Source organism: Colossoma macropomum, unplaced genomic scaffold (genome assembly GCF_904425465.1).
Source record: "Colossoma macropomum unplaced genomic scaffold, Colossoma_macropomum, whole genome shotgun sequence".
Lineage (NCBI taxonomy): Eukaryota > Metazoa > Chordata > Actinopteri > Characiformes > Serrasalmidae > Colossoma > Colossoma macropomum.
In genome coordinates, this window is record NW_023494810.1 from 23,332,981 (window position 1) to 23,348,799 (window position 15,819).

The 15,819-nt window shown below is 38.9% G+C and overlaps 1 protein-coding gene across 1 annotated transcript in view; it reads right to left on the minus strand.

Annotated features, from left to right (window-relative positions):
- cpne5b (copine Vb) overlaps nucleotides 1–15,819 on the minus strand; it is a 225,150-nt gene that overhangs the window by 99,166 nt on the left and 110,165 nt on the right. The window contains exon 7 of the mRNA XM_036559924.1: nucleotides 4,364–4,427. Within this exon, the coding sequence (XP_036415817.1) occupies nucleotides 4,364–4,427 (64 nt within the window). The remainder of the gene's footprint in view (nucleotides 1–4,363; nucleotides 4,428–15,819) is intronic.

The window sequence follows — 15,819 nt, forward strand, 5'->3', positions numbered from 1 at the left end:
GGCTAATGGACTATTCTCAGTCCAGCAGCACTGCTGTGTCTGATCCACTTGTGCAACACACGCTAACATGCCACCACCACCACATCAGTGTCACTGCAGTGCTTAGAATGACCAACCACCCAAATAATACCTGCTCCGTGGTGGTCCTGTGGGGGTCCTGACCATTAAAAAATAGAGTGAAATGGGGTTAACAAAGTATGCAGAGAAACAGATGGACTACAGTCTGTAATTGTAGAACTACAAAGTGCACCTATATAGTAAGTGGAGCTGATAAAATGGACAATGAGCGTAGAAACAAGGAGGTGGTTTTAATGAGATGGCCAGTCGGGTGTATCTATATTTATTCTTTGAAGGCAAATGATCTAGCGTTCCTAGTACCAAGTGTTTTGGGAGCTTTGGCACCTTTATTTTTCAGACTGTCATGCTAGGATGAACCCCATTCAGCTAAATCGTTCATTCATTGCTGATGCAGTCTTGGTTTCTGATGAACGGGTCAGTTTTGTTCAGAAAGAAGGAACAAGAGGGCAGGATTCCATTTCTAAAGCCATCTACACTGCTCTCCAGTGTGGAAGGTACAAGGTTAAAAATGAAGCTAGAAGAAGGGTGAATACTCAATGAACCTTTCAGGTCTCCAGCCCACAAAGGAGGGATCAGGACAGGATGCTCTATATAGCAAGAAGTTGACACCATTCCATTGATGACACCTCACTCCTCAGCGAGAATGAAAGCTCTTTGTTGTAAAATATGGGCAGCTCAGGAAAAAAAGAACTACAAATGAGCTCTCTCATTGATCCAGAGAGTGAGAAAGCAATAGAAATCCTTTTGATATTGTAATGAAGGTGCTTCAGTGGAATGGTGTCCAGCAACTGCCCGCATCAGTGAGCAGCTCAAAGGGAGATGAATGCTTTAGCCGTTGCAGAGCAAGCTCTTCACCAGGAATAACCCCCCCTCCTTACCGCCCTGATCCACTCTGCTAAGCTTAACTCTTAGGGATGCCTGTGATTTATCTATTTATTTATTGGGGTGGGTATTTAATTAGAGGGGAATTTTATAGCATACAATGTAGGTCTTCCACATAATTACAGTTAAAATCATATGTAAAAGTTTGTACACACCCCCATGTCAAATAACATGTTTTGTTGATTTTGTTAGTGAAAGTAAGTTAACACTTTCTCTATAGAGAAAACAAATATGGACGTGTCTTAACAAAAAAGGTTCTATATAGTATGAAAAAAGACTTGTAACAATAGCAGAATCTTTTTATAGCTTTATACAACAGGCTTTCCATCATAGAGAAGATTGTATTCATTTATTTTACTCAAGTTGTTCTTTAAGGGTTCAATATATAACCCTTGCATTTACTAAGACACATTTTTCTAAGTTGTACCTTTATCACATGATGCTACAAAGCTGTGAGGGTGAGTCAGCCACTGCTAATGCTTCATCACTGGACAGCTCAACATGCTTGGAGGAGAACACTAACTCAGAATAGTTTTCTTGGCAGATATTAGTGCTACAAAAATCCTGTTTTCAAGAGTTAGCCTGATTACTGATATGTTTCCTAGTAGACAAAGTGGTAAGGATAGCAGGATAGGGTGAACACAGTGGTAAGTAACTGATTGATAACGTGTTGCCAAATGTGTTTGATGGAGCATTTATGTAGTTTTCTGGGGTGTTTAGTGACCAGTGCAAACAAAGGAGGACATTAACTAGCAGCTCAGTTATGTCTCATGGCTCAGTTACTTTATTATTATTATTATTATTATTAAATTTTAAAATGTACTATGTCCATCAACTGCTTTCTTTATTCAATACACCAAAAAAGCATGTAAAATATAATGGGTGAAATCCTAACTATGGTAACCAGGGTTTGATAGCATTCTATATAATATTTTATAGAAGTGATGAAATGATCCTAAACTTACTGAATGGGGATGAATCTTTTTTTTTTCTTTGCTCTGCTAATCCAAAATGATCCATTTGAAATCCTAAGGCCTTATTCCTCAACATTTCCCATCAATATCTCCCATCTTCCCAAAGGCTAAACTGGTAGGCATTTGATTAGGAGGGGAAATCATTCTATGGATTCTAACACACCCTTGGGAACCATCTATGGAGATCCAGCTCCAGGCTCTGCATTTAGTGAGGCTATAAATACTCCAGCATGGTTATGCTGCTTCTATAGGGCAATAACCAGCTAAATGAAGGAGCTACGTGCCAAGGCTGAGAAGTAACCAGCGAACAGCTTTAGACGGAGGAACCAAACCACCATCAGCGTCAAGGTCGAATTATTGGACTTTTCATTAATGTAATTTGCTCTTACAGAACAATCAACTGCCACCTTTAATTCTGAGAAATAACGATGGAGGTTTAATGGTTGAAACTGCAAAGTCAGATATCATCTCCTCTGGATGCAGAAGATCTAAACTAATTTTGCAATGCATAAAACATAACATAGGAAAGCGTATTCCTACCGCAGCAGTTCAAGTGAAAGCACTAAATCATAAGGAATGAGTCACTTATAGTGAAATACCTACATATATTATCTTCATTCTGGTATCTGGTGCATCTGAGCAGTGAATGGATTCCTATCAAAATTCCTTCCACACCCAACACTTAATTCTTTCTACACTAATGCTTCCGGCTTTCCGGCACCAGAAACGTATTCCCCATCTGCAGAATAAAGCTGTATACTTTAATGAGTTTGACAACTGGGATGCTTTAATTAAAAGCTGCTGAAGGTGTGATTAATCATAATCATAATAAATGGAAAGGCAAGTGCGCTGGCCAGTTCTAGAGCAAACACAGTACACAACAATGTAAAAGTTTACTTCAAATGTGAAGTAAATTGGAATCGCAACACCTACATAAAACATGCCCTGAGTTGCAGACATCTACCTTGTACCTGCGCTAATTGGCCATTTTATCAGCGAAACCTACCATATACATATCACTGCTGTCAGATCAAAACCTTGTACCGCCAAAACAGTAACTTTACAGGAGAAATAAAAAACATACTTTACTTTTAATGTAAGTCAATGGAACCAGACAGTTTCCACGTCATTTTGGGCCATTTTTTTTGGTCCGTTCATCATGAAATTTACGCACAATTTAAGGAAAAACAGGCACTTCCAAATTATGTCAAAAACTGGAGATACGAGTTTTTTGTTCCGGCAGCAGCGATATACAACAGTCAGAGACCACCCTTCATGCATTTAATTTCCAGACAATGTTGCCAGTAATTATTCAATTATTCATTTTTCAGCATCAGGAAAAAAGTGGAAAACATATATTTAACAGGAAATTATGCAGAAGCCTCAACAACTACATGTAATATTTCATTTTTTCAGTATGTATGCCTTTATTACAGCTTCTATTCTTTTCAGGAGACTTGTTTTCAGTTTTTCAAAGAAATCTGCAGGGATATTTTATCCACACCTCCAAAGGTCAGTCTTAGAAGTTGCTTTTTGCTTCTCACAAACCAAGTAATCCCAAACACATTCGGTGAGGTTGAGGTCTGGACTCTGGGGTGGGTCAGTCCATTGTGGAAAAGTGTGGTTTTGCACAGTACTGTAGGTGCACTTGAAGAGTCAGTGCAACACACACACTGTCAATGCTGTGCTCTGAATGGTCCAACAACCAAGTAATATCTATTTGGCAGGGTTCTTATGGTGGTCCCTTTCCACTGATGGACAGAGTAGAGAGGGGCTGATAAATCGTGCAGCAACAAACAAACTACAGTCAGTAACTGTAAACCTACAAAGTGCACCTACATCATATAAGAGTGAGTACAATTACGTAATAAACCAGCAGTTCAGTATATACAGTGATGTAAACGTTTGTACACATCCTCAACAGAGAAAACACTTCTGTACATTTTAATGCACAGTTGGTGTTAATTTGCTAAGTTTAACATATTGGAAAAAAATCAAACCTGTGCAAAAGTTATGGCACATATACTTTGTTTTATATTAAATAAAAAATTGTGCACTAAAATTTCAATAAAATTGCAAGATTTAAGCTTCCTGTAAAAGATGTGTTCACTTATTTTCACTTAACTTACTTAACATACTGGGGAAAAAAATACATCTAAAAATGTAGCCTTTGTTGAAGTTATGGCACATTTTATATTTCACATTTTCTTCCTTTCAGTATGTTAAACAAATAAATAGAAATTGTGCACACAAATTTGTGAAAAATGTCATATTTAAGCTTGTTCCCTATAGAGTAAATGTCATTTGACAGGGAGTGTTTAAACATTTGAATGTGACTGTACAGTATACACACAGACTGGCACAGCAACACACACATAACACATACACTTGACCCCTTTCCTGAACACAAAGCACACAGCTATACTCACCCTGCAGTTTCCCAGCTCTTCTGCCGACAGGATGATGGTGCCACACTTCTTCCCAGGAATACCCCTGCAATGGACAGCAAGTGTTAACTCACACTGCAAAGTGACAATTAAACAGATGTAGCACTGCTGCCTCTCCAGCTGAGCTAGGTGTCCAGAACAAAGGCTAGTTAGAGGCTTTCCTTAAGGCTGACTTCTGAAACTGGCTCACTTCTCTTATACGATCTTGTCACAGTGCATTGCATCATTATACTGGAGTTCTCCAGCACTTTTCAGTCTTTTCCCTCTTTACAGCAATTGTATTATACGGTCTGTTGCCACAGACAATCATTTTCGACATGTTTCCCTGTACTTAGAAAAGAAGCAAGACTCCAAACTCAATTACGACAGAATCTATTGGGCAGTTGCTGCACTTCATCAGTAAACATTTATGCAAACAGGTATCTTTCGTAGACTTTCACGAATTCAATAGCATCTGTAAATTAAGCTGTAAATCTGTGGAACTTGTTTTTTAAATATGGGACTAGGTTTCCAGAGGGAAGATTTTGTGGTACATTACCAGCATAATAATGCAGGGCCGAAATTGCCTTTTTACTGTGCTGGAAAGTTTTCCAGTGTTGGAAAGTTTAATTAATGGTGATAAGAGCAGCTTTGGTGAGACATTCATCCTAAAGCCTGCACTGTAAGAGTGTAATAGCTGTAGCTGTATGCTATGTGCAAAAGTTTGTGCACCTCTGGTCAAATGCCATGTTTTGTTGATTTTCAAACACATGCTCTACACTTCCGCACATTTTAATGCACAGTTACTGTTTGTTTGCTGAACGTCCCATATTAGAAAAAAATAAAACTTCAAATGTGGCCTGTGCAAAAGTTAAGGCACATGTATTTTATGTTTCATGTACAACCCCAATTCCAAAAAAGCTGGGACGCCAAGTAAATAAAAACAAAATGCAATGATTTGCAAATCTCACAGACCCATATTTTATTCACAATAGAACATAGAACACATATCAGATGTTGAAAGTGAGACATTTTACCAATTTATGAAAAATATTAACTCATTTAGATTGATGGCATCAACACAAAAAAGTTGGGACAGGGCCATGTCTACCATTGTGTAGCATCCCCTCTCCTTTTAACAACAGTCTGTAAATGTCTGGGAAGTGAAGAGACCAATTGCTGAAGTTTTGGGAAAGGAATGTTGTCCCATTCTCTGATGTAGGATTCTAGCTGCTCAACAGTCCTGGGTCTTCTTTGCCAGATTTTTCATTTCATGATGCACCAAATGTTTTTTATTGGTGAAAGGTCTGGACTGCAGGCAGGTTAGTTCAGCACCTGGACTCTTCTTCTGTGAAGCCATGCTGTTGTGATGGATGCAGTATGTGGTTTAGCATTGTCTTGCTGAAATATGCAAGGCTTTCCCTGAAAGAGACGCTGTCTGGATGGGAGCATATGCTGTTCTAAAACCTCTATATACTGTTCAGCATTGATAGTGCCTTTCCAGATGTGTAAGCTGCCCACGCCATAGGCACTAATGCAGCCCCATACCATCAGAGATGCAGGCTTTTGAGCTGTGCACTGATAACAAGCTGGATAGTCCCTCTCCTCTTGAGTCCGCAGGACACAGTGTCCATGGTTTCCAAAAAGAATTTCAAATTTTGATTCATCTGACCACAGAACTGTTTTCAATTTTGCCTCAGTCCATTTTAAATGAGCTTTGGCCCAGAGACGACGGCGACGTTTCTGGGTCATTTTGACATATGGCTTCTTCTTTGCATGACACAGCTTTAACTTGCATTTGTGGATTGCATGGCGTGTTCACAGACAATGATTTCTGGAAGTGTTCCTGAGCCCATGCAGTGATTTTCAGTACAGAATCATGCCTGTTTTTAATGCATTGCCGCCTGAGGGCCCGAAGATCATAAGCATCCAATATTGACCGTTGGCCTTGTTCCTTGCATACAGGGACTTCTCCAGATTCTCTGAACTGGGGAAATCATGCACTAAAATGTGAAATATGAAGATATTTTCACTTAGAAACTGGACCAAACTTTTGCATACAACCGTAGTTATAATTGTATTTCACATGTTTGTTTGTGGATTTTAACACCTCCAGTGACTTCTATAAGCAGGCTTTATGTTCCTTTTTATAGAGCAGGGAAAAATGTTTATTATTATTTGTTGGAATCGGAAATATGATACAGATGCAGCAGATAGATATTACATCAAAAAAATGCTAAGTATTCCTCTAACATAATGTACCAGGCACAAGGCTTTGTCTTTCTTTTATTGCCATGGATCTCTTGTTTTCCCCTTAGCACTGAAGACATTTTATAACGAACTGTTAAGCATGTACAGAGGCTCATGAACGGACATACAGAGCACTGTAATCTCCTTCCTTCAGCGCTCAGCATGTCAGTAAAAAGATAGCGAGTGACTGGAGGCAGTGAAACATCTGAGGCTAAAGGCCACGAAGCACGCAGTTGAGTTTATAATACAGTGAACACTGTGAGACCCGCCGCTTCGCCTGCGCTGCCCCCCAGAGTCAACAAATTACGGCCATCCCTGCTCCAGTTGCATAACAATTTCATTAGCATCCGTTTCCTCCATATGGCTAAGCTGCCCGCTGGGGGCCTGTGGCAGTATCGGAGACAGATGTAAGCTATCTGTGTGGAAACTCTTTGGTCACGCGGCGCTGCTGCTCCAACCCAAATCTGTTTTCGGTGGCGAAAACCTTAATGGCCCCACATGGTGAATGTCTGCAAACAACCTGCTCGCAGGGATCTGCTCTGACTCTGGTTGCTTTCTGCTGTTGCTCTTAAAGCCTCATCATACAACCAGGAAAAAAAAGATCCACTAAAAGATTCGCTCTAATCTTTTGTGGTGTAATTTCTTTAGGCCAGTTGTCAAGAGAGCTTCTACAAAAACCTCTGTTCTTAAAGGAATAGTTCACCATAAAGTCATATTTATACAACACCCCTCTTATCCCAAACATAGTCAATTGGCCAAGAAATGACCGGTGTCCAAAGCTTTCTTTTTCAGTTTTGCAGAGGAGCTATGAGGCTAATGTAGCAAACAAGTATGTCACCTAATTTATTTTTTCCTATGACATAGCTTAGTATTCAAAGCATGGACATCACAGCAGACGCTGTGATGAGACTGAAGAAGATGTTGTCGGAGGAAGTGAGGAAGAGGAAAAGTGAGAGTGACTGAGCAAGAGACCAAACAAGAGTAAATCTCGGACTGGCTTTTACTCGTTAGTGAGGGCAAAAAGAGATAAAAGGATGCAAGACAGATGCCGAGCTGGTCTTCCTCCTGTTGGACTAGTAAGTAATAACTTTTTAGCTGGCTTACTTGTCAGTAAACATGGCTCTTTCACTTCTAATGTTGCCAAATGCACATGTGCAGCTGTCCATGAAGGGGTTATCAAAGCACAATTTGTATTGTAAAAGTGAATTACATTCGCAGCTGTACGGGGACCCCAGTAAAATACTAATTAAGCATAATGCTGCTTTAACGCTTAGTTGAGTTAGTCAGCAGTTGGTTAGGCCTGCAATGTAAGCTTTTTTGCTTTTAATAGTGTCAAAAATCGACAGTTTATATTGGCAGACCTGATCACTGACTTTGCTACCAATAAAACCAAAAAAAACTGAAATGATACACATGCCATTACAGTACTGAGTAAATGTGCACCCTTGTTTTATTTAATTTCTAGTCAAAACAGCCATCTTTTTTGGAAAATGTGAGTTATTAATTTTGCAGGAGATATTTCTGAGGAAGTTAGATGTAAAGTAATCCACTTTCAATAAACCTGCTGGGGTTCTCTGAACAATGGACTGACCACCCCAGAATCCAGACCTCAACATCATTGAATGTATTTGTGATTACTTCTTCTAACTTCTAAGACTGAACTCTGGAGGTGTGGAAAAATATCCCCACAGATTTCTCTGAAAAACTGAAAGCAAGTCCCCAAAAAGAATGTAACAAAGGAAAAGAGGTGACACACTAATTCCTAAAAAAAAGTATATTTATTTATTTGTGTAAAGTTCTGCTAAATATATTTTGTTTTCTGCTTTTTTCATGATGAGAAAAATATAGACTTTTACATTCTGCATTGACGGGCTCGAGTTTGCATTCCTGACTTTACTACCTTTTTTTCAATGTGACGAAATGAAAACAACATAGTGTTTGATACAACAAGACACACAACAATAACTCATAAAATTCAAATCATAATAAAATAGATTGTTTTCTGCTTACAAAAAAAATGTTTCTACAAAAGCTATGTTTCTTAAAGCTCTGGCATGTGGAGAAATTCTATAAATAATCATGTAAAAGTACTAAATAATAAAGGATGGGTTTATGGCATAGAACGTCTTCTGCTAGACCACATCGGTACAGATGCAGTGACATCTGTATCATCTCTAACCCTCAGAAAGGTCAGCATATAAAAGCCACAAGTGAGGAGACTGAAGCAGTGCAAGCAGGGATTAGAAGAGATGCATCAGGGAAAGGTCAGGCCTACAGAGATACACCTGGGCTGTGTCAGAGTAACCTGTATACAATCTGACAGGAAAAACCTTCTGTAAGCAGAGACGCTGCAGGAAGTCTTCATAACCGGGGAAAAAGACCAACTTTTCACTTAGATTTTCAGCTATTTGACCAAATCCACTTGGAAACAGTACTTTTATGTTTGTTTTATGAAGATTTGGGTTGGAAAAATAAAAGTAGTTGGCTTGGATGTATGGCAGTAAGACCAAGGCCAGAATCAGGAAAGTAGGGAGTATTCATGCTGGGCCGGTAGTATTTCAGGCTGATTGCTGAGCGCTAATGTGTAAACTCATGCATATAAGAACACAAACACTCAACTGTAAGTGTGAATCTGTAATTTAGAGGTGAAATCAGTGGCCCTTGCCTCAAGCTGTACAGCCCCTGAGTCTCATACAGTGGATAGAGATCAGATGAAGCTAAAATTTCCTTGTTAGTCTCATTTCCCGTTCCACCTGAATGGAAATTTGAGCAGCAGTGTGAATCCGGTACCGGATGATGCAACAGTCAGTGCTCTACAGAGTTCATTTACTTTTTACCAATGTGGCAAATTTCATATATGAATCATGAAGATGGACAGCAGTAGCAAGAACTGCAAAAATTTCAAGGTAGCACTGAGAAAACAAGAATGAAAAGGCTACTTAAAGAGGATGAGGACATATCTGAGCAGGTGGGCAGGTAGAAATGCTGATCTTAACTCGTTTAGCTAGCAACAACCCCTTGCATGGCTAGAGCCTGTTGGCGAGCCCACAGTTTTACTACTCACTTCATAACCTAAGAATAGCTCAACCAGTTTGCATTGAAGTTCCTGTAGATAAACTGAATAATAATAATAATAATAATAATATGGAACAATCCTGGGATAAGGGGTTAATTTGTAGCATACTGACTGTCATGATTATATCAAATATAAAATAAAAGCTTTTGCCATTTTCCATTTTAGCTAGCCATTATAGTTTTCTTAGTCTAGTATATAAACAATAAATAAGAGTATTATTATCTTTGTTGCCTGTATAACTGTAGTAACTGTCTTTAAGACATCATTACAGTGGAGAGAATGGATTACGCAAAGAACAGAATTGACTCATTAGATAAGATAAACTAAAGAATAGCAGTGTAACTGACTACCTTGACACTTCACCTCAGTTTGGATTGAAAGGGTTAAAATGTGTCTCTGGTGTCCATTGTGTGATGAATGAAGATGCTGCTTTCTTTATGATTTTGTTCAACAACCAAGGTGATACAATACTAGCTTGAAGGCATTTATTAGCCTATAGATCTGTAAACAGGCTAGCAGTCAGAATTGGCTGACACCACAGGGATTCCCACTGGTTGTATGATGTATTGGTGCAATCCATGTTGGGTATTGGGGTGAGAGAAGCGTGATTAATGAAAACAAGTGAAAAGAAAATTCTTGACTGAAACCATAATTCAGGACACAGAAAACTGAAACCAAATTAAAAACATGTATACATATTTTATACATAATTATGTATGCTTTTAAATTAACATACCAGTGCTAAACAATGCTTCAAAGGCAATCATTGCCTTTTTGGGAAAGAAAACTGAGAGAACTAAAGAACGTCTTTAATTTTAAACAGATTGCTAAATAATATTAAATATTGTAAGTTACAAAATTACGAAAATAAAATACTTCATGCTTCTTTTACATTAGCTCTGCTATAATGATAGAAACACCTTGTTTTTTTAGCATGTAAAGCATGCAGACGTGGCTTTGGAACTCTTGCCCAACAGTCTGACGTTTCTCCAGTAGGGGGTGCTATTCGTGGCATTTAGAAAGGACACAGTCATAAACCTCAGCAGGATCTAACAAATGCATTTGTTTGCAGTAGCAAGAGAAAAAAGTTTATAACCAAAAGATACTGAGTTACTCGGCATTACGTCTGTGATTTTAATGAGTTTTTTGATTGGAAATTATTCATTAAATTGGCCTAAAAATGTTTTGCTAACCAAAATTTTGGCCCATCCCATAAAATTATGAACTCTGTCAAACTGTTGAGGCTGAGACACATAACACTGTGCTACAGAATACTGTAAAAAAATAACAAATAACATACTAAACTCTAGATTTAGGCCGGAATACCCCTTTAAAGAAGTGAGTTTTTCTATGTCATCGTCACAAATAACCCTTTTCAGTGCCTTTATTTTTAAGACTATATTTGCATTGAGGATCCTGAGGTAAATAGTTTTTAATGCCCCATGCTTTATCTGAGCTATCAATTAGAGATAAACTTTATACAGTGACTGCTCTGCAATATTGCTGACACTTTAATATCCCCCCATCAAGAATTATTGTGATGGTGACACTGCATCAGGTATATCACTTTCATGTATATGAGTTTATCATCTGCTTCCCTTCTTTTTATTGGATGTGGGCTTAAAAGTTCCTGCAGTCCTTTATGTGCTGGCTAATTGGTTTCATTAGTCAACCCTGATGTCCTTTCAGATCTACAAAAGGTCTGAATTTTATTGTCGCATTAGCACAACAATGCACTATGAAGGGCACAAACACTTCTCCATGGAGACGTGTACAGGGCTTTATCTGTTTGTTTGATGATATTATTCTGAGGCCTAGCGCCAGCCGCAGTCTCCAAAAATGGAAAAGTTGCTCTTAAAGGGTTCTTTTAAATGAAGTATTTTCTTGTTTTATATTTTTCACTTTGTGCAGGTTGTACCAAAATCAGGCAACATATATTCTTACTGGACCATTTTTGTCTATGTATCCCTTCAAATTAAACAGGCTGTTTTGTAACTTTAAGACTGATATATGCAAATGGCTGCCTTGTATTGTGTCTCATTGAAAAAGTATTCCAAGCTGAAACACTCCTTACAACTTCTAGTGTTGTTGTAGATGGAGTAGGCGGTATATGTAAATGTGTTGGTTTTTTGTGACATCACAAAAATAATGAGTGCCGTTTTATGCACTTAATACTCCGATAACTGCAGAAAATCAGATTTTGTCAGTAATCTGATCAACGCGTTAACATGCACTCAAGTAATCAGATAACTCTGTGTCTGCATGAATTAGATAATAATTGGATCTCTGCTTTGCAACCAGCTTATAAACTCACAGAAGAAGATTTGATGTAAACGTAATGTAAAACTCAAAATTCATGCTGCGGCCTTTCTTTATAAACATTGTGCCTCTTTACCTGAGAAGAACATGTAAATAATTCATTTCATCAAGCATGTGGGTTTCGGCATCGCTCCAAAAATGTTTTGTTGCCCTCTGCTAACGCTGCTTGTTTATATCCAGTACCACAGTCTGTTTTTGTACATGCGCAGACTGAGAAATCTGAAAGAAATCCGAGTAAGAGTACTCATGCACTGAGAATCTAATTACTAAGCTAAAATCCAGCTCTCTTTTTTGGATTTAAGAAATCAGAGTATGCTGTTTGAATAATCAGATAACTGCAGAAATCCAATTATGATTGAAATTCCAACAATTTTTCAAACTTTCTGCATAATTAACATTAATTAAGATATAAGCAAAGTCATTTGGATTGTTCTACTATTATGAATATTACATGTAAACCTTCAGGGTGCATTCAGAATTGGTAGGTTTGATTTTATTAAAACAAACCCTGGTGCGATTGCTCTGCGAGTGAGGTTTGTTAGAGCAAGTGAGAACGCTGCCATCTGAACTCTGGTGTGCACCAAATAAGTGGACTGAGACCCCCAGAGCAGTCCGCTCTCAGTCCACTTCAAAACAAACTCTGGTGCGTGTAAATGGACCAAAAGGGAATGAGTTTTCATCTCCTCTCTGCAGAATATCTTTGGTACAAGTTTCTGATGCTGTTTTGGTACTTGCATGTATCTCTTCAAGCCCTGATTTAGAAATCATAGAATGGACAATTTTGGTTTTAAACAAGGCTGAGGCATGTCCTTTATTTTTAAGACTGCCGAAGACTGAAGTATATCCCTGCAGCAGCCTGGTCATTAAATGGTCTCTTCTACTTTACGACAGTGTTGTATTGGTGTGGAGGCCCAGCTGATGAGCTGCCAATGGGTTTTGTGTCATCTACGGCTAGCCTCCCCAAAGGACGGATACAGAGACCAGGAGATCGATAAGAAACTCTCAACTGATTGGCTAAGAAAAGGTCAAGCTCCATGTACCACAGTTGCCCACCAGTTGCCATCACATACTGACAAAATAGAAACCGGTCATCGCTCACTATCGACTTCAAAAACCCAGCCTAAAATAGCCAAAATAGCCTGTTTCCTAGGTCTTGATCACTACTATAAACCTGACCTCCACAGAAAGAATGCTCTTCAGAAGGCCACAGATACTTGATGACCTCACACCTCCTCCAAATCCAATTTCAGGCTGAGCTGGAAAAGAATAAACACAATAAACCTTTTGAACCGCAGAAGCTCAGAGATTTTTTGGCAACCCCAGGGTTCTGATGCACTCTCTTGACAGTCTTCTCATGTGAAATTCATGCAGTGTTCCTGGTTGTACTTTCTGGCTGTTGTGATTCCTAAACATAATATTTTGAGATGGAGATTAATTATGTAAGTTTGCCTTCAAGTGACTATGCAGTAGTCAAACAGATCAATATGGTGATAATAAATAAATAAAAAATGTCAAAAAAAGCTTTTTTTCTATGTGGTATCTGCCTTAATTAACATCTGACTGAAGCGCCCGAGACATGTTCCAAAGAGACGAATGTACAAGCCAGGAAGGCAATCTGTCTTGGGCATTGCGCTTGTGTACGCCTATGATGTCCACTCGCCTGCCAATACAAGATTACAGAAAGAGGAGCAGATGATTCATGCGGATCAATTTGCATGTGATTGCTTAATTAAAACCATACAAACTTCTCACACCTCAGATGCAATATCTGCAATGCAAAGGAGCCTTGAGATTTCCCTAATCGACTGTGAGAGAAATCATGGCTGCTTATTCACAGAAAATGTTTTCTTGTATTGACTTTATAGAAAGCTCCGGGTTTTTTTCCCAGTGATTTAGGGGTTGACACTGACGTTCTGGAATAAAGCTGAGCTGGATCTGATGAGTTTTGGAGGCTGCATGCACCGACTGGCTCCACGTTCGTTGTAATATGGTGCTAAATTTACTTTTTCATCACTCAAAGCACAACAGGAGACATTTTATATCATTTTAGACTATGAGAATAATGTGTCATGTAACATTACCCACTGTAGTGCCATATCCATCACTACTACTACTGCAAATGTGTGTTTGACTCCACAGTGAGCTGCACAGGGATATGGAATAGCTATTATCTCATTAAAGGTGCATTTTTTATTTTATTACTAGTACAAATAAGCTAGAACATGAACAAAAAGAGTTTTTTAGCCAAGGCATCAGCACAAGAGTATTATGTGCCTGAGAAACCCTGTTTATGAAACTGCAGGATGGAGCAGAGGGCTTGTCTGTGCTTACACTGACCTCTTGTCAGTCATTTTATAAGACCCTCCCTTAAACAACATAAGTCCACCCCCAACTCTGTCTACTCAGCTAAGGAAATGTGGCGGAATCTGGTTAGTGGCCTTTGCCGGCAGGTTCTAGTACTGTGGTTGGAAAAACACTGTTCTGCAAAAAAAAAAATAAATAAATAATAATGAATGGAAAAGAACTGGAAACATTCCTCCTAGTCAGGTATGTACATACAAAGAGTTTAAGAACTTGTTTGCAAGTTCAGACCATGCCTTCAACATGCGGTGGTAGTATGAGGGAAGACTGACTTGGGGGACTCTAAGGACTTGGGTTGGAATTCTGGGCGACTTCTCTTTGTAGCTAGAAGGCCGGACCCCCCTTATAACTGTGGTGGGACTGTTAGAAGGTAAGGATATTATTTTATTGGCTGTTAAATTGGATGGAGGCGGGGTTTCAGGCATGCCCCAAAAACCTCAGTTACTTCGATTACGCCAATTTACACCTTGCATTAACATGTGTTTTGTGTCGTATCTGGATAAACTTTGGCCAGATTCCATTTACGCTTTTCACCAAAATGTGTCCCCAGTGTGGCCAGATGTGATCTGATTGTTCTCATCTGGCTTGTGCAAAAAGCATGTCAGCACACGTCATTTCTGTTTTACTTTTGTTTACTCTTTTCCCCCATTACTATATGAGTGGACAAACGTGGCCTGTATGCTTTCATTGGCCTTTGCGTACATGAAGGCTCTTGGCTAAGAGCTAACTTCAGCCTTGTATATCCTCCATCTTTTGTTTCATTGGCTTCATTTACATGCAAAGATTTTTGCCAATCTGATTGAATACATTCCGATTATAGATTAAGACTGAGGTGTTTATATGCTCACTCTACTTAACAATCTGACGGAAAATCTCTGCTTACATGCACACTACAAGTAATCCAATCCATAATTACGCATATGCGCAGAGTACCATTAGCGTAGACATTACCATGACAACAAGCATCGCATCAGTCCAGTCAGCGTGAAGCGAGCAGCAGTGTGTTACTTGAGTTTTCAGATGGCGCGATTGTGTTTTTAATTACTTTAAAATGATGTCAGACTCAGGAAAACATACTTCGCATGTACTTATTAAAGAGGGATGAGAGGAAGACATCGTGTTCTGAGACACATAAACTGGACGCCCGTCTGACCGCTGTCTTTTAAAGTTCAAAGCATAAACTTTGTCTCCTCTGTTGAGTGTTTTAAACTTTTGCTATGACGTGACGCACATGCGCAGAACCAAATCACCAAGAACGCATGTTAATGCAAGGTGTAAACAGCCTCTAACTGCTTGAACAACCGCACAGTACAGATGCAGCCAGCAGGGACCAGGTGGAAAAACACTGTAGTATTGCTTTAAATTCAGTGGTATCTGGGGGTGAAAACATTGTGCATAATTTATAAGGAGTTTTAAATTCACTCACTGGTCCTATTTAAACACCACTTGGTAC